This window comes from Zonotrichia leucophrys, chromosome 5 (assembly GCF_028769735.1).
Source record: "Zonotrichia leucophrys gambelii isolate GWCS_2022_RI chromosome 5, RI_Zleu_2.0, whole genome shotgun sequence".
Taxonomy (NCBI): domain Eukaryota; kingdom Metazoa; phylum Chordata; class Aves; order Passeriformes; family Passerellidae; genus Zonotrichia; species Zonotrichia leucophrys.
In genome coordinates this window covers 39,851,780-39,876,980 of record NC_088175.1, presented here as the reverse complement: position 1 = coordinate 39,876,980, position 25,201 = coordinate 39,851,780, and the positions used below count along the sequence as shown (strand labels likewise).

The 25,201-nt window shown below is 47.0% G+C and overlaps 1 protein-coding gene across 5 annotated transcripts in view; it reads right to left on the bottom strand.

The window, feature by feature from the left end:
• Positions 1–1,754: 1,754 nt before the first annotated feature.
• The window catches only part of CRACR2B (calcium release activated channel regulator 2B), a 46,112-nt gene continuing 22,665 nt past the window's right edge, over positions 1,755–25,201 (bottom strand). For all 5 annotated transcript variants that reach the window (XM_064714656.1, XM_064714653.1, XM_064714657.1 and 2 more), the window contains 15 exons: positions 24,049–24,223; positions 21,735–21,881; positions 21,366–21,456; positions 21,146–21,238; positions 18,068–18,255; positions 17,344–17,415; positions 16,859–16,913; positions 12,877–12,956; positions 10,246–10,540; positions 9,940–10,081; positions 9,629–9,710; positions 7,190–7,304; positions 5,615–5,722; positions 4,845–4,921; positions 1,755–3,838 (listed from right to left, as the gene is read on the bottom strand). In XM_064714656.1, coding sequence (XP_064570726.1) covers positions 3,754–3,838; positions 4,845–4,921; positions 5,615–5,722; positions 7,190–7,304; positions 9,629–9,710; positions 9,940–10,081; positions 10,246–10,540; positions 12,877–12,956; positions 16,859–16,913; positions 17,344–17,415; positions 18,068–18,255; positions 21,146–21,238; positions 21,366–21,456; positions 21,735–21,881; positions 24,049–24,223 — 1,805 coding nt within the window. In that variant the 3' untranslated portion in view covers positions 1,755–3,753. The remainder of the gene's footprint in view (positions 3,839–4,844; positions 4,922–5,614; positions 5,723–7,189; positions 7,305–9,628; positions 9,711–9,939; positions 10,082–10,245; positions 10,541–12,876; positions 12,957–16,858; positions 16,914–17,343; positions 17,416–18,067; positions 18,256–21,145; positions 21,239–21,365; positions 21,457–21,734; positions 21,882–24,048; positions 24,224–25,201) is intronic.

The following is a 25,201-nucleotide window of genomic DNA, read 5'->3' as shown; positions in this document are numbered from 1 at the left end:
TAGTCATTTACCAGCCAATGAACTGTCAGTGTATTGTTAGCCAATTAGGTCTAAGTGCCTTCTGATATTTCCTATAAATATAAGCTTTGTGAATAAAGAACTGACTTTTCTGCATGAAGAAACTGAGTCCGATCTACTTATTAATGCAACAAATATATATGTTCATAGTCTAAGCAATCAACAAGTAAAAAGATAATGAAATTACATAAACAGAAGAAGGTGACAGGACCGAAAATAATAATGTGTGGGTGACTGCATGATCCTCATAACAGGAAATCATTAATTGTATGTAAATGGAAAAGGTCCCTTGGACCTGGAATAAAGAAGGTACTAGAAAACAACATCTCAAACATTTGCAATTTCTGCATTTGTCCTGTGGAAAAGCTTCAAATTTAACACTGTGGCTTAATGCTCTCTTTTCAGCCCTGTTTTGGCTTTTCAAAGAGATGCTGTCAGCCTAATCCTCTTATGCTTACCCTTAGCATATTGACATGAAACAGACAAGTGAAAGCAAAGCAGAGTGAGATCCCTTTGCCGGCCTGCAGGGATTTGTGGGGCCACAGCGACTTATCAGAGCAGCTGGCTTTTTTGCTTTTGTCCCTACACCTGATTGTGTACACAGGTGCACTGTTGCATGTGCCAGGATAAGGCTTCCCAGGCTGTAAGAAGAGTACTGTCTTGTGATATGATTCCAAAATACCTTACAGATTATATGCAAAAAGTCACTTGTTCACTAAGAGGCTGGAGCCAATATGGTGAATGTATAAGCCCCCAGGCAGTCTTATTTTTGCATCCTCCCTCATCTCATGCCCCCTCAGGATATCTCATTATTTGCATTTATGCTACAGTTTCCAGCAGTCACTTACAAAGGGTGGCTGCTCCCAGAGCTTCCATTTAGAGGCAGGAGAGATTCTGATAAAAAAAGGGGGATGTAGTAAAATGAAGAACTTTTTGGAAATTCTGGTCTCATTTAGATCTGATAACAGACAGGTTTAAAAACTAGCAAGATACCCCAGGTCTTGCAAGAGGACACTTGATTGTGCTGAGAGACAACAAAAGACCTTCCAGTAATAAACCCCAACCCTGCTGCTTACTGTTGTCCAAGCTCAGCCTACTCAAATTCTGTGCCACTTTGTCATCCTTGAAACAAAAATCCACCCTTTCCCGCTTACAAAAAATATATGTTACTAGGAACTTCTTGTGCTATCAGTTTATAGCAGGGGAAATGAGTAATAATTTGTTTTGTCAAAACTGCAGAGTGATTAGTTCTGTAATGCATGGACATCCAGCTGGAGCCATGCCAGGGCACAAGGATTAAAGGCAACCAAATTCTTAACTCTAGTGAAAAGGATGCATGGGACATTAATAAAATAAAGGTTTAGTTCTATGGATACAGGTAACAAGGTGAGAACCCATCCCTGTCTGAAAGCACTATACCTCCAGACACTGAGGAAGTATCTTTCCTGTTTTTCCTCTGTGCTCTGCCTTCCCTAATCAGCTGGACAGGCTCTGGCTGCTTAAAGGAGGTAAAAAAAGACTGGAGATTAATTTCTCCTGAGCTGCCCCCAAGACATGGGTTCCTGGTTAACTCTCTCCCTGCTTGTAAGACCCCCTGTGTACTACCATGGGGGACAGACCACTTGCTGAGCAGTGAGAAGGGAAGGTCACACTAGGATCAGTGATTGAAGATAGGAGGCTCAACTCCTGCAGCACCTGTAAAACATCTCTCAACACAACCACTTGTAAGACAGCATTTCTTTATTGCCGGTACTGTTTGCACACTAAGAAAACATACTTAAGGTTGTACATTGAAAGAACCTGCTGGTTCTTGCCTTTGCAGTATGACAGCACTGATAAAGGTAATACACAGAACTGGCCCATGTTTGTGTTTCACACCTTTGTCTGGGGTGTGTTGTGTACAGGGTGTGGGAGGCACAGGTTCAGAACACCTTAGCTTGGATTCCCCTTCCCAAAAATTGCTTCTTGCAAACATGAGCGGTTCCCCTGGCAGCACTGTAGGTCTTACTCCAGACTCCTCACCAGCTACCCTGGTTCCTTCAGGGCCTCTTGTAGCTTTCTGATTCCCAGTCTCTGGAAGGCATTAGAACAGTTAAACACTGTGAGCCACAGCCAGCCAAGAGTAAGGACTGAGCAGGATCTCACTACTTTTAGCTCTTCTTTTTACTCAGAAATCCTGCTCTTCCAGAGAAAAACTTCCTGTTTTCTATCAGAAGGGCACTAGGAGGTGCCATGGAAATTCTTTGTAATGCTGATGTCTGTAGGTGACTCAGAGCACTTTTCCTGCCTGGGACATTCCCAGCAAAATTTGTGCAATAAACAGACATTGAGAATAACCGCCTCATCCCAAGAGAGGAAAGACCATGGACAAGTACAGGCCTTGCTTATGCCACAAGGTTTGGGGGCTGTGTCACAGCTGCAGCATCACATCTTGTGCCTACAATGTCAGAGTCACATACAGAAACAGCCTTGGAGACAAAAGGGGAAAGGGCACTAACAAAAATCTCAGTTAATCCCAAGGCTTTGAGAGCTGCTGAGCTGCAAACCAGAAAGCATCACACCCCAGAAGCTCCATGCCCAGGCACCACGGCAGCTTTGGTGACAGGAGCACTTCTGGGGACAGTTTCTACCTCTGCCCCGCTATGCCCCGCCCCTTAGTGACAAAAAGGCCCCTTCCCAATTGGAACAGATTCAGTCTGGCTCTTTCTCAGGCCCTTCACCAGTCAACTGAGGCTGTTGCTTGAGGTCCCTGTAAGAGAAAAGGTACATTTCACACAGCCAGCTGCCTTGTGCTTCCATCCAGGAGCATTTGAAAGCACTCTGGTGGGATCTTTCAGGGTAAGGCAGTTCCAAGTTGCTGGAGATTCTTCAGGAAAGGATAAGAGAATAGGAGGAAACAGGCAGCATTCAGCCTTAAAACAGGCTCTATATGGCTCCCCTGGTTTGCACAGACAGCTCCTGCAAGGGGCCATGAATCAGCAGCACATGCCAGCGCCTGTGGGTCCCAGGGCTGCAGCTCTGTGTTCTGTAAACATACAACAGGACAGTGAAAAGGTCCATAAGGGTGACAAAGCAATGAAAGCCAGTGGGATGACTCATCCTATCAGACCACATATGGCATCTGTTAACTACAATATTGACAAGTCCAGCCAAATGCTGCAGTAAATCCAGGGCCCAATCCAGATCTTGCGGGAAGGGGTGGAAGTGTTCTCACCACAACAGGCTCTCAGCTGAGCGCTGCCACTGCAGAACCAAGAGGAGATGCTTCCCTCTGAGACAGATGGATCACTTCTTAGAGCTAGCCCAAATTTAAAATAATATCTTTCTCTATTACATGGAAATTCTATTTAATAAAGACCCACTGTGTCCTCTGCTCTCTGTTGCTAGGCCACTTCTTTGCCAGAAATAACAGGAACAAGTGTTCATCCCTTTACAGGGAACCAACCTCTCCAGACCGAAGGCCCAGTCTGTGCTGCTAGCTAACACCAGCCAAATTCCCCCAAAGAAGCAGAGGCCTCTAGAGACCAGGGCTGCATGCAGACTTGGGAAGCAGAACAGTGCAGATAATATGCACATTTTGCCCTGATTATGCCTCAAAATTCACAGACTGGGAAAAGCTGATACCATCCCAAGCCTCTAGAGAGCTGATACCATCAAATTCAGCTTGCTTGAAAGGAACCTCCAGCTTCATGATACAGCATTGGCACATGTCTCTTGCTGACACATTGGTGTGCTTTATGTGCAGCACCCTTTCCTCCTGCTGATATCCTCCAGCTGCAGGGCATTCTCCCTCTGCCTGTCTTCTTGTGCTGTCAGCAACCTGGAAAGAACAGCACGGATCAAGAACACAACCTGGTTACTGAGCTCTTCCTGCCAAGGCATTTGCCTCTGCCCTTTGCTCTCCACCAGCCACCTAGGATTTACATTTAGGATTGCAAGAAGTGACAGGCCCAAAGACTGAACTTCTGTGGAAGCTGGGCTAGATAAATCACACACAGAGAATGAGCATGAATTTCTAGGGAACGGGGAAATAAACTGGGCACATACAAGAGGGGGTATCATGGTTTAGTAATCTGAGCCCCACTGTGAGTGGTCTGTGCCTTATTCCCAAGATCCCCTGTTGCTGTCAGAATCCTGGGTTGTTTGCTCCACCTGTCTGGGCCATCTTGGGCAGCACCATGGTAATAAAGCCTGCTGAAGGCACGTGCTATGGGAGATGTGATTCACCTAGCTGATAAGTAAATCCATCCAGTTAATGAACAGCTAAGTCCTGCTGTGGCTTTAACACATAGGATGCAGGAGGATGTGAAGAGATAAAAGAAAAGAAAAGGATAGTTTTCTTGCAAGATTTGAAATACTTTTTTTCCAAAAACTACCTTTTTAAACTAAAAATTTTAGAGCAAATTTCTTTCAGCTGGATGGTATCTTACCTCCTTTTAAAATGATTGCCACTAAAATAGCTCAGTCTGTACTGTGCTTATTAAGATAGGGGAGAAAGAACCCTTAGAGCTGCTTGAAGACTTCAAACTGAAAACACCAGCTTAAAATCTGGGACAGTATTCAAGGTTTTTGTGATGAAATATTCAAATTGAACTCCTAATCTTGCAACAGCCAGTTCTACCAGATGAAGTTTTTTGTGCAGAGTCCAGTCTACACTTGGTGCTCTCCAGGCACAAAAGACAAGGACCTGGAGTCAGGTCTCTTTTGGGATGTGACAGAAAGTCAGTCTCTCACACCCCCCTCTCCTTGCCCATTCCCCGGGGGAGCCCACAGCAGTCACCTCCAGCTGGGGAAGTGTCCCAGGGTGACAGCTCGTGTTCACTGACCTGGCCATGTGCAGCATGGGCTCCATGATGTTGTAGCCAGTCATGGCACTGCACTCGTAGAACACAGCCTTGTACTCCTGCCAGAGAGCACAGCAAGCACCCACAGTGACTGCCAGCTCTCCCCAATCACCACTCACCCACAGCCTTGGGAGCTGGCCCACCCTCGTCCCCAGGAACCCTGCCAAGAGCCACTGGATGGAGCCAGGAGAGTGGCTGCTACCCTGCTGGGTGCACATCCTGCTCACCCACCCAGGAGGAGGAAATGCTTTTTCAGCATCGGGGGCCAAGTCAGAGTGTCCAGAAGGGAGCACTGGGAGAGTTGTTTGGGAAGAGAAAACATCTGTCCAGGGTAGTTTGATTCCCTTACCTTTTTTTGCGAGTCCAGAAGGCAGGAAGCTTTTGAAACCCTATCTCCCCCAGCCCAGGGGCCAAGTGCCAGCAGGCAGGCAGACAAGGGAGTGAGGAAAGAGGCAGGATGATGCATTAGGGAGCCCTCAAATGGGAAATCAGCCATGCATGTTCCCCTCAAAAACACTATAATGAGGCATCAAGCCCCAAGAGTGAGCCTGCTCAAGGGCCACCACCTCATCCTCCCTTGGACCAGAGGGACCTGTCCACATTGGAGAAACAGGGAACAGGGAGTGGGAGGGAGAGGGAAGGTACCATACTGGAAAAGGGCTCCAAGAAGGGCTTTCTGGCAGCCGGACTGCCCTGCTCACAGCTGGAGGGTGGCTGCAGAGCAAGTCAAACAGCAGAGCACTGAGTCACACCTTTGCCAGCCTTTCCCCCTCCACCTTGGGCACCTTCCGGGTCTCTCTCTGCACAGCATCCAATTTATTTCCAAGCAGAAACACCACAGCTCCATCCTCTATTCCTTCCTGCAAAAGAAATAAAGACCCCTAAAGACTCAGCCACTCAGAGCAGATCCTTCCAGCCCAAGCAAACAAGACCTTCAGTGGCAGCAGGATCAGGCCCATTAAAGGGTAATTCCTTCAATAGCCCCAGGGATTTGTGAAGGGAAGCTTGAACTAGGGTAACATTCCAAATGTTTGGTATGAGCTGGGACAGTGACAGAGGAGAGACAGGACATAAGTGCCTCTCAGGAAAACAAGATGCCTAAAGAAAAGCAGCTTGCCCCATAGGCATTTTGGAATTTGTGATCTGCCAGATCTTCTAAATAAGCTCAGTATTTTTTGTATGTGCAGTACAGTGTCTGATGTGCTGTCCTAAACTCAATGATCCCTTGCTGAAAATCCACTGGCCAAACAAGTTAAGCAACCTTCATCCCTTGTAAGCTGTCTCTGTAGGGACTGTTATTCCTAGGCAATTCCTGGAGCCCCTTACCTCTGGTCAAACTCTCTACAGTTCCCCTGGCTCACTAGAGCATGGTCAGAGTAAGAACAAGACTCAAAGTTATTTCCACATTCAAGTGCTCTGCATGGCACACAAAACCTGAACAGCTTCAAAAAAAAATAAATACACAGATGGGGAGAGGAAAAGAAGACAGATTAAAATATACAGATTACACATGGTTTGATTTTCTGTACACTCAGTTTAAAGTTCCTCCTGAAAGGAACCTGATTTTCAGAGGATAGGTAGTTTTGAAGATCTTAACATTCGATCTTTTAGAGTCCAAAGACATATAAGTGGCTGTTTGTTTTTTTTCCCCAGCAGGCTTGTGGAAATTAACAGTGCTTGAATCCTCCAACCTGTACTTACTCCTTCCACTGGGATCTGGGTTTTTTGAGACTCAGCACAATCAAAACAAAACCACCCTTGAAAATTTGCCTTCACCTCTTGATCATCTACACAAAACTAATTTAAATTTTAAAGAGAGGTATTTTTGTGTCCCCAAGAAGATATAAACCACAGATAAATGCTTTTAGTGAGTGTTTGGAAACAAAAAACAGGGGAAAACCCAGCAGTATTAATACATTGTTACCAAATTTTAAATTAAAAAATGAAATAAAAAGAACCACTTCCTTTTCCTGTGCATAGGCCAGACACCATGAGATCTCCCTGCCTGAGCACAGGTGGGATGTGACCACATTTAGTAGATGTAGCCAGTGCGCATGGGCTGCTTACAAACCCACACAACTGTTTTGGGAGGTCCCATCACATTCTGCCACAGAAACAGCCCTCCCTGATTTAATGGTCTACCACTGCCTTTGTCACCTTCCACAGAAAGCCTCTGGTTCCAAACTGACCAGCACAGGCATCTGCTTTGATAACTCAGCTTCACAAGGTCAACAGGACTTCCTGGGCCACTGAAAAACGTCCCTTCCAGGCAGTGTGGGAGCAAGGGAGCAGCAGCAGCAGCACTGGAGGCCGGGTCCCGCTCTCACCTGGACGCTGCTCATCCAGTTCCTCACGGCCACGAAGGAGCACTCGGCCGTGATGTCGTACATGACCAGGATCCCGTCCGCCTTCCGGAAGTACTGCTTGGTGACGCTGCGGAACCTGCGCCCACACAGACCAAAGGCACCCTCAGAACCACGGCTGGGACTGTCTGTCTGTCTGTCAGTGCAGGCTCTCTGCAGGGCCTGGCAGCACCTGTGTGCGATGTGTCCCTCAGGGCTGCTGTCGACACACAGGTGGCACATCCCTGCACTTTGAGACAGGCCAGGCAGCCATGGGTAAGTGGGAATCTTGCCAATGCACAGTGCTGAGAAAGCAAGAAGGAAGACCTTTGCAGGTCAGGAAGAAAGAAGCAGATGAATCTGTTTGGGTGGGACAGGAAAAAGTAATTTCCTATTAAAAGGGAAACTGATGGAGAAAACATGATTTTTCTCTATACTCTGGAAGAATCTGCAGACTAAGCTGCACCACAGAACAAACTAGGCATGCGTAATGCCTGCCCCAGGGCTGCCAAAACAGCAATTAAGAACTCAGCATCAGTACAGTCTGTTTCCACTATTGAATCTATAAACCAATGGCATTACACATAAAAAAATCAGGAGCTAGACACAAGTTCCAGGAAAAAATTCTGCCAGCATCTACTTTTTGTTGTCTGTGCCATTTAAAACCACAGGCTGATATTTTGTGAATAAATTCCAATCAAAGCAAACCAAACAAAAAAAACCAAACCAAGCAACCAAAACAACAAACCCAAACCTTGGAATCTGTAAGCACTTTGTGACAGAGCCATGATATAACCACAATGATTGCAAACTGCTGGAATTAACAATGTAATTTGGGAAATAATAAATGTAGCAAAAGTCCTGAGATCTCACCAGAGAGCTGTGTATTTCAGCCCTGCACAGGACAACAGACTCTACTCTTACAAGCCAAGAAAACCTACAGCTGTTACCCTCCTGTACTCTTCAGATAGTTGCCTGGAGCGTGTTCTTTCTTGCTACAATATTCTGGCACCTACCCAACCGAGAAAGCACAGACTATCTTTGGCGATCAAGGTGCACCTCTGGAACTGCCAGCCAGGCAAGATGCTCCAGAAGAACCATCAAACGTAGCATGCATAAGTCTCAGGGAAGTCACCAAGGAGTTCTCCTTGCATGCTCCAAGGAGTTCTTCCATCTCTTCCTTAGATATTTACAGTTGAATACTTCTATTTAGAAGTAATATTCCTATAGAAGAAGAAAAAGCTTTTTCTTCTTTCCAGGTCTCCTATTTGGTATCAGCACTGAGCCAAGCTTTCTCTCGTGGGTACACATCTAAGACCTGCTAGTGCTGCAGGGTCCTATGGTAAAGGTCCTTCCACAAAGACAATACCTTGAATTTGGCCTCTGCTGCAATCTGACCTCAATAAAATGTCACATTTTATGTCATAGCAACTCCCCTTACTGCTCAGTTTCAGCATCAAAATAACCACAGGAGTCCCCTCAGAAATAACTATTTCTTCAGCATGAAGCCTAATTTTGGAAGAGAGAGTTGCTTTTCAATAGATACTCCTACTTAGTACATTCCCACCAGCTCTGCACAGTCTAGCTGCCTGAGACAGACAGCATCATTGGCACAGTTTAGGATTAGAATATTCCCATGACCTTGGCTGTCCCCTGAAGGCCTGCCCCCATAACATATTTAGCTCAAAACACCCAGTGCTTATTTTTGTCAGGCCCTTGAGGTTCATGGTCCTCTTGAAATAGCTTCTTATCTTAAGCTTTGAATTATATCCTACATAAAATGTAATTTACATGGAGCCAGTGATGGGCCTTGATCTCTAGTAGCAGATAAGGGTCAAATGTGTCCTCTCCTACTCTTGTCCTCACCATACTGCTGGTAACATCTAGTGATATCCCATGCTTTTAAAACTAGAGGGCTTCAAATGGGGAGCAAGTGTTCACTGTCACAGAATGCTGCACAACCCCTCTACCAAGGATTATCACTTCCACAAGTCTATCAGCAGAAGGGACAGCGAAAGGGGCCAATAGCCTCACTGAAAGAGTCCAGCAGGGTAGTTCAAATCATCTTCCCCACAGGTCATGCTAATTCAACTAGTTTTGACAGCCAAATCAGATCTGGAAAGGTTCACAGTCCTTTCCACCCTTTGAACCCCATGACATACATCTATGGACGGATTGCTTGGAGCCACAAGCATGCAGGTCAGACACACAGAAAACTACTTTTCTGTCAGCCCTCAGAGTGATCTCCCCAAGCCCTGTTTCACAGTTACAGCTTCTAGAAATCTCTGGAACAGACCTTTGCTGCAGGTTCAGCACTGGAATAGCTGTCATGACCTGTCTGATCCTTCTGAAGCTGATAGTTTTCCTAAGAACAGAAACCAGCTGCATGCACTCTTTCCCTTTCCTCCAGCAGAAATCACTTACCTCTCTTGTCCAGCTGTATCCCACAGCTGTAAGGCAACCTGGGTGTTATCCACCATTAGACTCTTCACCTGGTAATCAATACCTGTCAGGAAGGTGACAATGATTAAGAGGTAGGATGGGGAGAGAGCAGCTTGCCATTACAATAGCCAGACAAACTCCATTTAGTTCAGGGAAATTGCAAGATTGATTCAATACTGGGAGAGGGACCATCTTTACTCTCTAGCTGGGCTATAATATAGGCAAAAAAGCATTTTCCCAGGCTGCCTTTCCCACCCTCCTTATCCAGATGAGGCAGGCACCCTATTACTTACCAATGGTTGCATTGAGCTCTGCCAAGAACCTGTCATAGCAGAAGCGGTGGATGAAGGAACTCTTCCCAACACCAGAATTCCCCACAAACACCACTTTAAAGATGCGGTCTGGGGAACAGCTGGCTGCTTCCAGAGCTTGGAGCTACAATGGAAAAAGGCATGAGGTGTTGAAGAGCTCAGCTGCAGGCAGTGCTTTAATTCAGGGATTAGACCCCTGCACTGTGGAGCTGGAGTTTGATGGGAAGAGAGTCAGACACCAACCCTAGCAGGTACCTGAGGAATATCCCCAGAGGTAACTGCACTCACCCTGGTTTCAGTGCCAACAGGCTGGGCTCGAGGAGGCAGTGGAGCAGCATCTAGGCCATCTGCATCTTTTCTGCACTCAGAATCACCCTTCAAAGTCATCTTAAACCACTCAGGATCTGCTGCCAAGGGCCATCTCTCCTCATCTCTGCTGTTCTCTCCAAAGTTTGTGCTGCCTCCTTCTCCTGTCTTCATCCAAATCCCATTGCCTGGGAAGTATTTACAGTTCTTTCTGTTGGGTTCTTCCACTGCCACGTCCTCTGGGAGGGCGGAGGGAAGGTCCGCAGAGGCCAGTTGTCTGCATTGACGTCCACAGGCAGCACAGATAGGGTGGAGGGGGGGAGGACACAGGGAAAGGAGGAGGTTGCAAATCCCCAACCAACCAATGCAATCCAATTAGTGTACATGAAGCTCTCAAAGGAACTCTTTATATTCACTCCCCGCACTCCCTGTGACCAAAGCATCAGTGGCTCCCCTGGGAAGGGAAAGAGAGACAGAGCTCACCAGAGCTGTGCTGTACTCTCATGTGCTGACAAATACTTAATTAATTTTAATAAAAATTGCCACTTTGGGTTTTTCAAGAATTCTTTGCCTACCACTTTCCCCAGTAGTGAAAAAAGGAGGCAAAACATACAAAACAAAAGCCCTTTTTTTTGGGGAAAAAAAAAAAAAAAGAAGAAGCAATAATTAGCCCTGTATTTTTTTTACTAAATACCATATGAAAAGAAATGACAACAGACTGTGCCCACACAAGAACAGGCTGATGCACTGGGGGTAGAGCTGATGTGGTAGTTGGAGGAACAACCTTCCAAAGAACACCTAAAATAACCAATTGAAAGTCCTGGAATCACTGCTGAGGAGCAAGGCAGCATCACTGGTTTTCTATGGTTAAAGAACTAGGCAAGGAATGAGAAGACCTAGAATTAAGCTGAAGATATTTATCTACCACTGATGTCTCCATTGCTTTCACTGTCCAGCAGACTGCATTTGGAAGGAAATTAGAGTGACCAGAGTGTACTACAGTCAGTCTCTTCAGAGGCAGGACATCCCATCTCGTCTGCAACCTTCCTCTTTCTGTCAGTGCAGGAATCCAGACAATTCTTCTTTCTCACTCCAGCAACTTCATCTAGGTTGCAAAATCCACATGCTGCCATGCCTACACTTTTTTCTATGAAAGGAAGCTCACATTCGTGGTTGCCCTCCCTGGACAAATGCCACCAAATGCCAGTCCAGAGCCAGGCCAGCTGGAACTCCTCCCTCTTGAAAATGGACACAGTCTCAGGCTCTGGGGAATTGTGCCCATCTTCCAGGGCTGGCAAAATCACACAATGAGTGGTCTCAAGACCCTCTTTGGTGGGAGCAAAGGGACAAAAACAAAACTCTGAACAATGTCCTCAGATCTAATGGATTTCTTTTCATGTTTCTCAAGCAATGTGGTGTGACACAGAACTGGGACAGAAATGAGGCAAACAAGTACTCCCCTTCTCCCATCACCTTCATTGCCAAACTTCTCCAGCTGTTAAGCCTTTCCAGAATTTTATTCCAGTAGCAGCTAGAAGGATCTTTGCAAGAAATAATTGGGGAGGAAGATGGGAGAACTTGGTTATCCAATTCAATGGACAGAATGTGGCAATCACACAACCAGGAAGGAGCTCTGCCTCAGACCTCACCAGGCAACTTCCTACCCTCAGCTCAAGAATCAGCCCTCTCCAGGGTCTACCTGGTTTTCCATAAGTCCATGAGCCAAGGAGCCTTGAGCTAAATCCTTAAATGCCACTACCAGAATTGCAAGCATTAAGGGTGAGTTGAAGCTGGAAGAAACTGAGCCTAGATCTGCACCTCTGGCTGGCACCAGGAGAAACTGGGCAGCAATGGAACTTTCTGCAGAGACCTGGTAAGAAACAGGGCAATGTGCTGCCTGAAACTTGTCTGGGGCCAGAAGTTGCAGGCAAGATCCAGCTCCAAACCAGGTTATTGTATATTCTGCATGTAGAGTGGGGAAAAAAAGAAAAGGCCTTGGTCACACAGATGAGTTGCTGCCCTGGCTGAAGGGAGGCCTGGTGTGCCAGGTGAGCATCTGCATAGGTGTAGAGGGAGATGAGCAGGATGAAGCCACCTGGAGCCAGGCCCTCTCCTTGAGGCTTTCGGCTGCCAGAAAGAACCCAACCCTTGTGCAATATTTGCCCTCTCCCATGCCCCAGAGATAGGGACTCTGGCACGAGGCACCAGCGGATTTGTGCCTGAGGACAAACTGGCACACTTGGGAGTTGATCCAGTCATTTCAACAGAGCTGTCTGACTCAGAAACAGGCAGCCTTTGTGACTCCCATCATCCCATTAACAGTCCCAGACCTCCTGGTGATATTTAGATTTACTCCCCTGTTGCTGCAGGCATAAGCAGCAGCAGGGCCAGCTCCCTGTGGAAATTAGTGAACAGTATCCTCAGCTTCATGCTGAGCTAACACTACCTGATGCCAAGAGACAGCTAAAGCCACAGAAAAGCTGCACCCCACCACACTCCCACAACCAGCCAGCACCAAGGTGGCAGAACCAGCCCCAGGACACAGCTTGACTGACAGGGTACTGCAGTGGGCACGGACTGACAGCATGGACACGACACAGACACCCATCTAACCGTTTGACAGGCTTGTCCTCCAGCAGGTAACTGCCTAGCACTGACCCTTTCTTCAACAGGGCATTTCTGTTCTGAGGCACCTGGAAGTTGAAAAGAGAAGGAATGAAGAATGTGATTACAGCCCCAGTTCAACCTCTCCCCACCTCTGTAGAGCACTTTGGGGAGGCAAGGCTGGAGCCCTGGCAGCCCCACACAGTGGTAGTGCCCCACTGGAAGGCTGAAAGAGGTGAGCACAGGGCTTGCTTTTCTCAGTTCAAATAATTCAATTCCTGCAAGAAGCCATCACTGTTGCTGCTTTCTCCTTCACTTGAAAATCCATCAAAATGATGATGTCCCAAACTGAATTCTTCCTCTAGCCAGCCACAATTTTAATTTTCTGGCCTGTTCTCCACTTGGTCTCACAGCTGGATCTCTCTTTCCCCACCTGCCTCTTTCTTATGCTGATGTTTTGTGGGGCAGACCAATTGCCCTTTCCTCAGAAGACACTAGTACCCTTCCTTGACCTGTACTCACCTAGAGCTGCACACGAACCACAAGAAAGGAAGGAGATAGCTCAGGAAAGGAAGGAGACAGCTCTACAAAGGGTGATGTGCATGCTCTGCCTTACACCAACATCCCTCCCGATGCATTCCTCCTACTCACCACAGAATGAACACCTCCTACAGCCAGTATTTACCAGCTCCTCAGAGAAGGAGAAAGCAGGACAACCTCTCTCCCAACCCTCTTCCCCCCATACAGCAGCACTGCCATTCCCAGCAGAGTCACTGCTCTGGCCACACACACAAAATGTGAAGTGAGAGACAGCATGGAAAGGTGCCCATCACATGGGCACTAGGGGAAAGGGAAAGGTATTCAGTCTGCAAATCTGAAGATTTCTAACACGTCCCTACTGGTTATTTCTGGGGGAAAGGTGGAGGAAAAAGGGTTTGCAGTCTGCCAGATCTGTCTCTCACAGCAGTTTTGAACTGGCCAAACACCTGCAGGCAGCTCTGGACAGGCCTTCCTTCATGCTTCCCAGAGCCTGGGGGACTACAAAGATTATTTCTTCAATAATCCTTATTGAAGGCTTATTTTAAAAGGCAAAAAAATGAGGAAGCTGTTCTGTTGGTCAGAAGTCCCAGAACACCTTTACTGCAATGCAGTCTAACAAAGGGAGACACTCCAGACTCCACAGAGGGCTTGACCCAGCTAGGAGCTTTGCAGGGAAAGAACAAAACATTTTTTACATATGAAACTGATGTTCAAAAGAACCTCCAGCCACAGAAACAATCCAGCACTCAGAGGCTCCCAGTGGTGAAGCACAAATTTCCCAAGGCAAATGACCCCCAAGTGCATAACAACAGTCCAGTCAATACAGGGAGGCTGTGGCACAGACAACCAGGGGTTCTCCAGCAGGGGCAGAAGGGGAAGTTTTCAGTGTTTGAGCAGCTTCACTCGAGGGCACCCCCCTCTAGCCACACAGGAGGAGGAAATTGTGTTACAGGCCACCAGAGCTGAGTTACAACCTTCAAGTCACCTGTGGAGCAAAAGGACTCCCATACAACCTGCCCTGCCACCACCTTACCTGGAGAGGGAACAGCCTGCAGAGCACAGACTTGGGTAAGAAAGGAGGAACAATGGGGCATGTTTTACCATTGGTTCTGCCATGCTTTATTGGCCTGCCAGGTTTGTGTAACATTTGGCTTTTCACCAGGATGATAAAGGGACAGATGCGACATCACAGCTGTGTAACACATGATGACAAGGAATCCATGACAGCACATGTACAAGCATTTTGGATGGGAAAGATTCTGGTTTACCAGTGAAATAAAAATACATGTCAAAAGTAGTCAAAGTACCAAAACACTCTTCATGATGAACAGACATGAAATTTGCTCTGTCAACATAAAGCATACAAGCATAACTCCATAGCCAGATGGGTCATGGGTGTGAAACTGAATCTGCAACCCCTGGGTCTTAAAAATACCCATCATGGTTTGCACATTGACAGAAATAGCCACACATCCCTATCTGTGACCTAGCCTCTCTTGCCTGGGACAGGAGAGTGCCCCACAGTGCAGGGGCCAGGGTCTGCTCACCCTGGCAAGGCAAGAAACTCTTATGAAGAGCAAGGTATTAAGCTGGGAACTGAGAAGAGCAAAGGAGCAGTGACTGGGTTGCTATCAGCCACATACAGCCCAACTCCTCTGACCAACCACTTCAAAATCTTTGCTATGAAAGAACCTCTGTTCACCACACCTTGATTTCACAGAAATAACTCTTCCCAGCACTCAAAGAGGGTATTAAGGCCTTAGGATTCTTTTTTGCCTGTAAAATCACAGATAGTCTCTGGCAGAGAGTGTGTCACACACTAGGGATCCCCATTAGAAGGCTAGACTCTCCTTTTTGCTTTTGCAGAGAAGTATTTTTCTCCCCCTTACTGTGAGACAGCTGGGGAGCAGACCTTCTGCAGGTATATGATGATAGCAGCATCTCTGCAAGTCCTTGGAGCCCTGCTTCCCTGTGGACTGAAACGAGAGCAGCCAAAGGAAAAAACCTTATTCCAGTACAGGCTTCAACTGCCCAGCAAGACACAGCCTTGCCAGACAAGCAATGGTGGTTGGAGCTCACCCTGTGCCTCATTCCCTATTGCCAGTGCTGGGAGAAGGGAGAAAGCAGCCCCTCTGTGCTGTGACTCTCTGCTGGGCTCTTCTTGGGTCCAGCCGCAGCAGCGGGTCTTAGCAGGGGAGCAGAAGAGAACAGAGGAGAAGCAGACAAGCTTTGCACACACAGAGGTACAGACATGAGCTGTGGTCTCCTCAGGCCACCTGCCCACCCATGGGAACCCACAAGCTGATGAAGCACAACACACGGAAAGAGGAGAAGAAACCATTTTCTTTGCCTGCTTGCACTGGACTCTGCTACAGAGTGGCTGAGTTTTCCAAGAGGCAGCAGGAAGCTCTGGTGTACATCCATGTAGTTAGCAGCTTTAAAAATGAAGACTGAAGAAAAAAATCTTCCAGATTTTAGAAACACACATACCTCACCTCTATCCAAAATTGTTACTGACATTATTTTATACAGCTCTCCACCTGGAGAACTCCAGCCTCTGGATTGAACAGGGCATTTTGTTTCCCATACAGGCACAATCCCTGTGTTTCCTTCCAGAGTCCTTTACACAGCAGTCAGAAAAGCTCTTGCAGCCTATCACACCCTATTACTGTCCTCCCTGCAAGTCACCTACTTCCAGACCTTCAAGTGCAGAGATCCCAGAGCAGGCAAAGACATGGTGGCAAGGATGGGTCCAAGAGGGCAGAGCAGCTGTGCAAGCAACATTTGCAAACACAAAAGCTTTATAATGAAAAAATAATAAGAATTAAAAATAGAGCACATATCTGTGCTTATCTTGGTGCCTGGGAAAGGCCAGGGATTGACAGTTCCAGACAAGGGAGATCCTGTTTTCTCCTAGTTCTCTGACATAAGGCTCACTGCTGCACCCGGCAGAGTTCACAGGAATGGGGAGCTCCCCAGGGGAACCTCTGAAAACATCTGCTACAAACTCAGCAGGTCAGAAAAACTCCAAAACCCTTCTGTACCACCCAGTCAGCCAGCAGCACATCTGAGAATCCATCTTCTTCCTCAGCACCCAGCTCCAGGATGCATCCAGCTTCTCTCCCCTCCTTGCATGCGCCCAGTGCCTGGCACAACACACAGAGCCACATGTGCAGCAGGCAGCCCCCACTGCAGCCCTGCACAGGGCTGTGTGACAGTCCCCAGCCAACGTGCCCTGGGTTAAACCCAGGCAGCTGGCAGCAGCAACCAGCAGAGCTTGCCTCCAGCACGGACACAGAGGCTCTGCAAAGTCTCTATTAAACACAACACCAGGCCCCGAGAGCTCTTGTCATTGTCCCCCGTGGAAGTGACAGGCCCCCGAGCGGTGACAGCAACAGCAGCAGATGAGAGGAGGGTGGTTGGGAATTAAGGTTTTCTTTCTTAGACTAACCAGCTTCTTGGCTTCAAAGGCATCTCGCTCATCTCGAAGTTTCTTGTTCATTTCTCTGCTCAAAGGAAGACACAGGAAAGACACTATGAGATGGTTGTCAAAAATTAAGTAAAGCCCAACATTTGAAAGTGAGAACAGAAAGAGAGCTTGGGAACAGAGATAAAGATGTTGTTTATAGCTGGACATGTTGGAATTTCCATGTATCCCAGCCAAGGTCATGGGCTCTACATGGTTGCCTTAGCCAGCAGGAAAGACTAAATTCCTCCAGAGGAGGGATTACCTCATGAAATAACATAACCTTGTAATGAGCCAGAACTGGCCAAACTGCACAACTCTGTCTGGACCTAGAAAAACAAGCAGAGTCTAAACACTGCTTGAATACAATCCTGTAGCTTTCCATGGGAGAAGTGAGCACAGTGCTGAAACCTCTGCCTCTAACAGGCATAAGAGCTAAGCATTTCCCTCCAGCCTTCACCAGTTCTCACCTGAGGAGCTCCAGCTGCCGAAGGAGGCTTTGTTTCTCTTTCTGCATGTTCTTGGAGACTCTAAACACATCCCTGGGCAAAAGGTATTTTAAAATAAGGAGAAATAAATTAATGGCAGAGAAAATACAAACATTCCTCTCTCAGGGGCACTCATGCTATTCTCAAAGACAAAGGCATGCCTTATGCTTAGGAGAATTCAGAGGAAGCAGCACTGTTCTGGATGGTTGGGTTGTACCAGAGCTCTCCTGCTCTCCTCCAACATAAGAGCAGGCAACTCATCCTCTCCACTACCTCAGCTGCTGGAAATGGGAAGGATGCTCACTGCCATCTAGATCTGAAACCTCTCAGTGTTTTATATAGGTATTATTAGATTTAACCCAGAAATGGGAACAGAATTGATTAGAAGATCTTTAAAGAGAACATTATAGAGGGGATGGTGAACTGGAAAATACATAGAGAAACCTCCTTTAGGCTGAGGAACATCTGTATTTTTGTACTCATATTCATTTCTCACAGAAGGTAGGCAAGAGTTACTAACATCACACTGTATTTAGGCCCATAAGACCATTGGAATGCTTCTTCTTTTCCCCAAAAAGTAACAAGCAATCTTCTAATGAAACCAAGGCTCCTAACTAGCGATAATTATTCTTTAACTGCATGCCCAACCTTTCTTTCTCTGTCCATGTCTTTACACGAACACCATGCCTTTCCTGTTTTTTCCCACCTGTCCTTCTGCTCTTGCTCAATCTGAGCCTCTTTCTGGAGCTTCTGTAATTGTCCCTTCACTGCCTCCAGCTCCCATTTGCTTTTCTCCAGCTCTTCCAGCAGGTTTTCGTTCAGGTGCCGGAGCCTCTCGTTCTGCACGCGCGTCTCCAGCTGCTCCGAGTTCAGTGACTGTAGCTGATGTTCCAGCTGCAGTGGGAGATGAGGAAGAGGAGGGGTTAAACACAGAGGAAGGGTTTTGTGCTACAATCACAACTGTAAAAACAAGCTGAAAAAGCAGTTGTAAACAGTGAAGCAGAAGGGGTAAAAAAACCCTAAGTCTACAGAGCCACCAGGGGCATGGAGAAGGTGAACTGGAAGGAATTCTCTCTCATCATGTCAGCACTGGGGAACCAAGCAACGCAATTAGGCACAGCTGAGGAAGTGCTTCAGGCAGCAGGAGCAGCCTGATGCTGTCAGGCATTGTAGGACTCAGAGTGCAAATGGGGGTCAAAGGAGGACTGGAGAAATTTGGGTGGAAGCAGGGTTGTGACTGTTGGGACTTATTAAGCAGAGTTGTTGAAGTGCATCCTCTAGTTAAGGGGCTTCCTGAGCCCATGGCAGCTGAAAGGAGGATATATTCAGGTGCTAGGGGCATCCATCCCACACTACACCTGGAAAGTGAAGTGACTGGATGGCCTGCTAGAAACAGGACCCTGGGCTAGAGATGCAATTTAAATGCTACTGGGGTGCAGCTGCACTCTAGGCAGCACAAACCCCCAGCACAACTACCAAGCCTGATTTGGGAAGTTCAAAGCTGCTGCCAGTGACTCAATTCCTTACAAATGGCTGGCATAGTCTAGGAAAGAGACAAACAGATGTAGCAGGCAAAGCTGCCCATCTCAGATGACCAGGAGGACATTTCAAGAGGGATCACAGTGACAGTGCAGTATCCAGCCAGCCACACCAGCTAACCAGGGCCTTCTGCTGAAGCAGCTGCTACACAGAAACTCCAGTACCCATCTGAGAACTTACAGCCCAAAATAAAAGCATGCAATCCATGCTTATAACTAGAGAGAAACACCAGGAATCAGGTCTGATCGGGGTAGCAGGTGGCAGAGTCAGCCTCCACATTTACACCTTCAGCTTGCCTTTTCTCTCAGCCTACTTTCTCTCCCTCTCAAAAGAAAAATAAAGCAGCACACCATGGCAGAAGATAAAATGCTTTTTTTCTTGCTACTCTCCTCTCTGCCAGCACACATGTGCAACTGTCAAGAGCAGGAATGAATAGATCTGACGTTTCCTTGAACACAAGCCTCACCTCCCTCCTCACTGAGGCTAGAAAGGCAAGCCACACCCAGCTTTGCCTGGAGTCCTCCATTCCTGCGGACACTGGGGAATATTTCAGCAAGACTACGTGTGCTGAGCAGTGGAGTTGAGACTGAAAACCAGCAAGCCCTGCTTACAGCTTCGTATCTTTCAATAAGCCAAGGAACTGGCTTTAAATAAAGCACACCAGCCCCTCCCTAAAACACCTCCATCACGCTCAACTCTCCTGTTTACGTGGTCTGTCCTTGGCAGCGATGCTGTAGAACTGCACCCTCACAGTACTGGTCTTAGGCCACAAGAGGGACCCGATTATCCACACAGCTCAGTACAAGCCTCAGTTAAGAGCACCAGAACTGACTATTTGAGTAACAGCAAGTGTCCATGCAGCCCAAGTGTTCTGCTCTGACTCTCAGCAAGAGCAGATGCTACCTAGGAAGAGCATGGCTGAGCTCTTAACTATGGTTCACTCCCCCCATATATCCCTCCCATCTATGGTCCCTGGACTAGGGATGATAGAGGCCACATCTCTGACTATTCTTCCTTCAAATGAATATTTACAAGCCTATTTGTTTGTCCAATTAATTTTTGAACTGCTGATATTGCCTGCCTCTTGGGGCCAAAAGTCCAGCACTGATCTCTGTATAAAGAAGTGTGTTCTTCTAAATCAAATTCATATTGGTCTCATTGAGGGTCCCTCACCTTTGGGGAATAACAGTTTGGTGTGGACCTTATCCATCACCTTTCTGAGTTCATAAAGCTCATGTGTATCTTCCCTCAGTCTCCTTCTCTCCAAAACCTTAAAGTCTAGACTTTCCTGGTTTCTCTTCCTGAGGCAAATTTTCCATTTTCTTAATAATATTAGCACTCTGTATCTTTGTATTTGAGAAGGACACAGTGGAATTAGAGGAGATCAGAACTGCACACACTGAGGCACATCAAAGATGTGGGCAGCAGAAAAACCACATCCTCTATCTTATTCTCCATATCCTTCCTGATGGCACCTCAGTTGTGCTGGCTTTTCCAGCTGCTGGACAATGAGCTGGTGATTTCAGAGAAGTCCTGTTCCATCCACATCACAGCCTGGGTATCCAGCTGGGATATCCCTGGTCTCCAGCATCTTGCAGGTACCTACCATGACTTGTTTTGGTGGGGGCCACATCTCAGTTCTTGAGACACCAAGGAAAAAGACATCTGGAATGGACCATTCCACACAAATGTCCATGCTGGGGATGGCAGGCTAAAGGGAAGCTTGTGCTTTGATCTTTTATGTGACTGATCTATCAGAATGTCATCCAGTGCCCAAATGCAAGTATACAATATGTACCTCTCTAAGTGTCACAGAACTGTTCACTCCAGGTGAACAGTTTTGGAGTAGACAGAATACAAAAACTAGAGAAATCTGGCTCTTTTATGTCCACACACATCTTCCTTACACACTGCAAAAAGCTTCAAACTCACAACTTTCAAAATTTTACCCCATTTTCCTCGCCAGCACTGTACAATTGATAGGAAGATTGTGCCAACAGAACACAAAGCAGGTAAGAAAATGCAGGAACAAAACATTCACAGAAAGCATTGCAGCTGAAGATAAACCAATTATTTGACAAACCATCTCAACACCTTCAGAGACAGGAGAGGACTTCACTAGCTAGAGCCAAATTATCTAGTGCCAAACCCTCAGCAGCTGAACACTATTTTCCATACGAAAATGCCTGAGCAGAAAGAAGCAGAGGGGGATATGCTTTGTGAGAAAGGATTTGGATGCCATTACCTTCTTTTGGCGGTAGAGGATTTTCTCCAGCTCCTGCTCTTTGTTGTGCAGCTCCTTCTGGAGCAGGTTACTCCGGTCGTGCCTCAGTGCTTCCTGCAGAAGTAAAGACACAGAGCTGTGCACAGCACCCAGCACAGAGCTGTTCCTTGGCCACACAAGCCACCACCTCTACTTCAGAACAAAGGAAGGCTGCCTTCAAGCCAAGGGAGAGAGAAAGTACCTGGCAGACCAGCCTCTCCCTTTCTGCTTTGATCTGTTGCTCCATTTCTTCATAAAGGCACCTGACTTCTCGATCGTGATCTGACTCCTTCCTACAAAACACAGGAGCACACAGGTCAGGAGGGCAAAAGAAAGGAAAGAGGAAGGTGGAAACAGATTCCTATTAAGAGCTGTGTGGCACTGAGTGGGATTTTAACCAGACTGAATGTTTTGGGTGAGAGCAGAGCAAACCCATGGGAGCAGAACAAGATAGAGTAATTTTATTACAGCAAGAAATATCTTTTTTACTGGTGCATCCAGTCTCTCCTTGCATCTGAGACAGGATCCAAGCATCAGCTCCTGGCACAAATGGCCATGATATTCTCCTTACCTCTTCAATGCTTGCTCCATAGACTCCTTCTCATGATTCACCTCCTTTATGTACGAGGAAACACGCAACAGGAACTCTTCAAAATTGGATAAGAGCTCTGGACGCTCCTTCCGAAGGCGAGCCCAGAGCTCCCGAATCTCATGTGGGCTGCAGCAAGCACACAGGAGAAAAGGAAAGCAAGAGAGTTACTGTGTCATCCCACGGACTGTTATTCCAGCTCCAACATGCACTCAGGACAGACTGCCATTCTCCTGTGATGATCTCTGTTACACCATTACAGCAGAGAGGGAAACTGGACAGTGACAGAGCATGCATGTGGAGTGGGATCTATTGTGAGGCCAAAATAAAGGAAGTCATCTGCAGGAAGGAAAGAAAAATAATCTAGGAAGCAAATATAGAATGATTGCTTTTCCAAATATTCATAGATAAATTTGATGTCTACATTAAGACTTGGAAAAATGAATATTCAGCAAATTTGCTGTGGGTTATGGTCAAACTGTTATAGCACACAAAGTTTAGCACACATCACACATCACTGGTGTTTTTCTTACACTCAGACTGTACTGGTGGCTGCTACAGTCCTCCTTATTTTTTTTTTTACAGGTTTGGAAACCGAGGCCCAAAAAAAGATGCAAATTTGCTGAAGTGTCACATCAGGATAACAACGGAGGAAGCCCTGGAAAACCAAAGATGTCTTTTTCTGAACCTGCAAAAATGATTACACTCTTTTGACATTTAATTCATTGCAACTTGAACACAGCACTTCCAAACTTCGTTCCCAAAGTGTCTTGTAAGCCTGCAGACATCACTTCATGTTTCTTTTTAGGGAAGAGCTTCTTTAGGTTTTTTTTAATCATTTTGGAAAAACTGCATTGAAATATACAGAATAATTATACCTATAGTCAGTATCCAAATAGCTATTTTTCTTTGTCTATGTATGAGTCTCTCTTAGTATTCTTTGGGGAAACACACAAGCAAAACAAACCAACCAAAAAGCTTTTGATTTCCTCTGCCAGTACTGCATGACAGCCTTCTTTTTCTGTCCCAAGTTTAAAAAGTTATAGCACTTCATCAGATCTTCGTATTTGAAAGAAAAGAACATATTGAGTTGTGTTAGGAAATGAAACTATTTCTTTCTAGAGAAGGCAATTTTTCATATTCCTGCTCTCACCCCAATTAGCTTCTGTTTGATATTACTGCTTTACAACAGCTGGTTCAGCACAAAGATGTGACATGTAGTAGCTACTAAACTCATTGCATAAAACTGCCAGTAAGTGGTCAAAATAAAACACAAGATAATTCCACTTTGCACTTCTGCTTCTCAAAGCAGACTTATAAACAGTAGAGACTGTTTTCCCAGAACAGTAACATGGCCTTTCAGTATCATCCTGTTGTTTGAAGACTAACAGCTTTCCAGAATTTCTTCCAGACATAAATTGTTTATCACTAAAACATGCAGGTGCTTTGCATCACAATGAAAATAAGGGGGAAAAAAGTCTGTTTTGTGACAGATGTGCCTCTGAAAGCAGCAAACTCCATCACTCTCAGCTTCTGTCTCCAATCCTGTCCACCTCCTTCGCTAACCTGGACTGCTTCTTGCACAATGGCAACACAGTTGGAGTACAAAGCCTGAAAGGGAGGACAGCCACAGATGCAGTTGGGCATCCCAGGCCCTGCAGATATGCATCAGTAAGAACCAGTTATGCATAATGCCTCATGTTGGAAAGCCTAAAAATAGGCTGGATGACACTGGGGCCTGCAGACTCTACTGGGGCTATGTGCAAGGGCATTAGCACCAAGTCTCCAGGCTCACAGGAGCACCCTTTTGCCCAGTTTAGCCTCTCACACTCTTCAAGATGAGCACAGTCCCAAGCAGCTCCATGAGCACAGATCCTTCACAGAGACTCTTGGAACTGTCTGAAAATACGTGAACAGTCACACACCATTTTGGAACAGAGAGCACACTCACCCCCCTTACCTCAGCTAACCCTCACATGCTTCTTCTCATTTGCTGCCTGTGCTGGACTTGTATGCCACCAGCTGTTCCATTTTACAGCTGTGTTATGAACTTGAATTCGGGAAACTGTAAAAAGCACTGAGCTAAAAGGAATTGGTACCCAATGAGGAAACCCAGACTGCACTGCATTTGCTACCAAGAGTATGAAAACCCAAGGCAGCAGTGCAGAGAGCCCAAGCAGTGCTTCAGAGAGCAGGCAGCTCAGTTCACCTCTTTGGTCTTTTCTGGTACTTTGATGTTTTGGTACTGCAAGATCAAAACAGGGTAGAAGCAATGCCATATGACTCCCCTACTTACTCTTCAAACAACTGGGCTGCTCCAAGCTGCTCCATCATGGAACAGAATCGTTTCTCTTCATCATCATCATCTGCAGGGTCCAAGTCATCTGACCAGCCTGACTCGAAGGTCTCCTCGTGTCTGGAGTGATCCATTCTCCCAGCCCCTTGACACAATTCAATCCCTATTAACTTTCCTGGTGGAAGGTGAAGAGAAGAAGAATAAATAAAGTCAAATTGGATGTCACTGAATAAGCTGTTATTTACATGGCAGCCTGACAGAGCTCCAGAAGCTTCGTGCATGCTGCCGGTGCAGGATACAGCTCTCGGTCAGTGAAGCGCCTCCGCTCTGACGTCCCGAGTGATGTCAGCGTCCGCTCCGCAGGGCTGGGACTGAGCCTGGCCGCCAGCCCAGCGCGGGCTGCGGGGCTCCGCTCACACTGGGTGCCGATGAGCCGCACCCGGGGCTCCGCTCACACTGGGTGCCGATGAGCTGCACCCGGGGCTCCGCTCACACTGTGTGCCGATGAGCTCCGCCCGGGGCTCCGCTCACACTGTGTGCCGATGAGCCGCACCCGGGGCTCCGCTCACACCGGGTGCCGACGAGCACCACCCAGGGCCGGAGCTCGCTGCACAGAGCGGCGCTCGGGGCTCAGCCGCGCTCCCACTCCCGCCTGCGAGCCCGGCCCCGGACTGCACCATGCTGCCGCTCCTCCGCTTAAAAACAGGAGAGGAGGGGCTCAAATACCCTCCGTTCTGAGCCAAGCGCTCCGCTACAAGGACTGCCTCTTGCTCGGATTGTGTGGAGCAGGATGAACTCGCCCTCCAAGCACCTCCTCCTGCCCCGTCCCACGTCCAGACGGCCTCCAGCTATCGGGATTGTTCCGTGCTGAGAATGCCACGAGAAACTCCTGCTATGCGAGGCATGTGACAAATACTGGTGCTGGGAACAAATCCTTCTCAAAGAAACAACCAAGCAATCCTATCCAAAACATAGCCTCTCATCCGTATACAGAGGTCAGGCCTTCAGCAGGAGGTACTCTTCCTTTCCAAAGTACATCTGCTTGGTTCAAAAGGCAGAAATGACATCCCAACTACGAGGCCAGGAGTCAAGGATGTTCACAGAGCACAGATGAGAACATGAAGCTACTCTAAGGGGAAAAATATCCATCGTT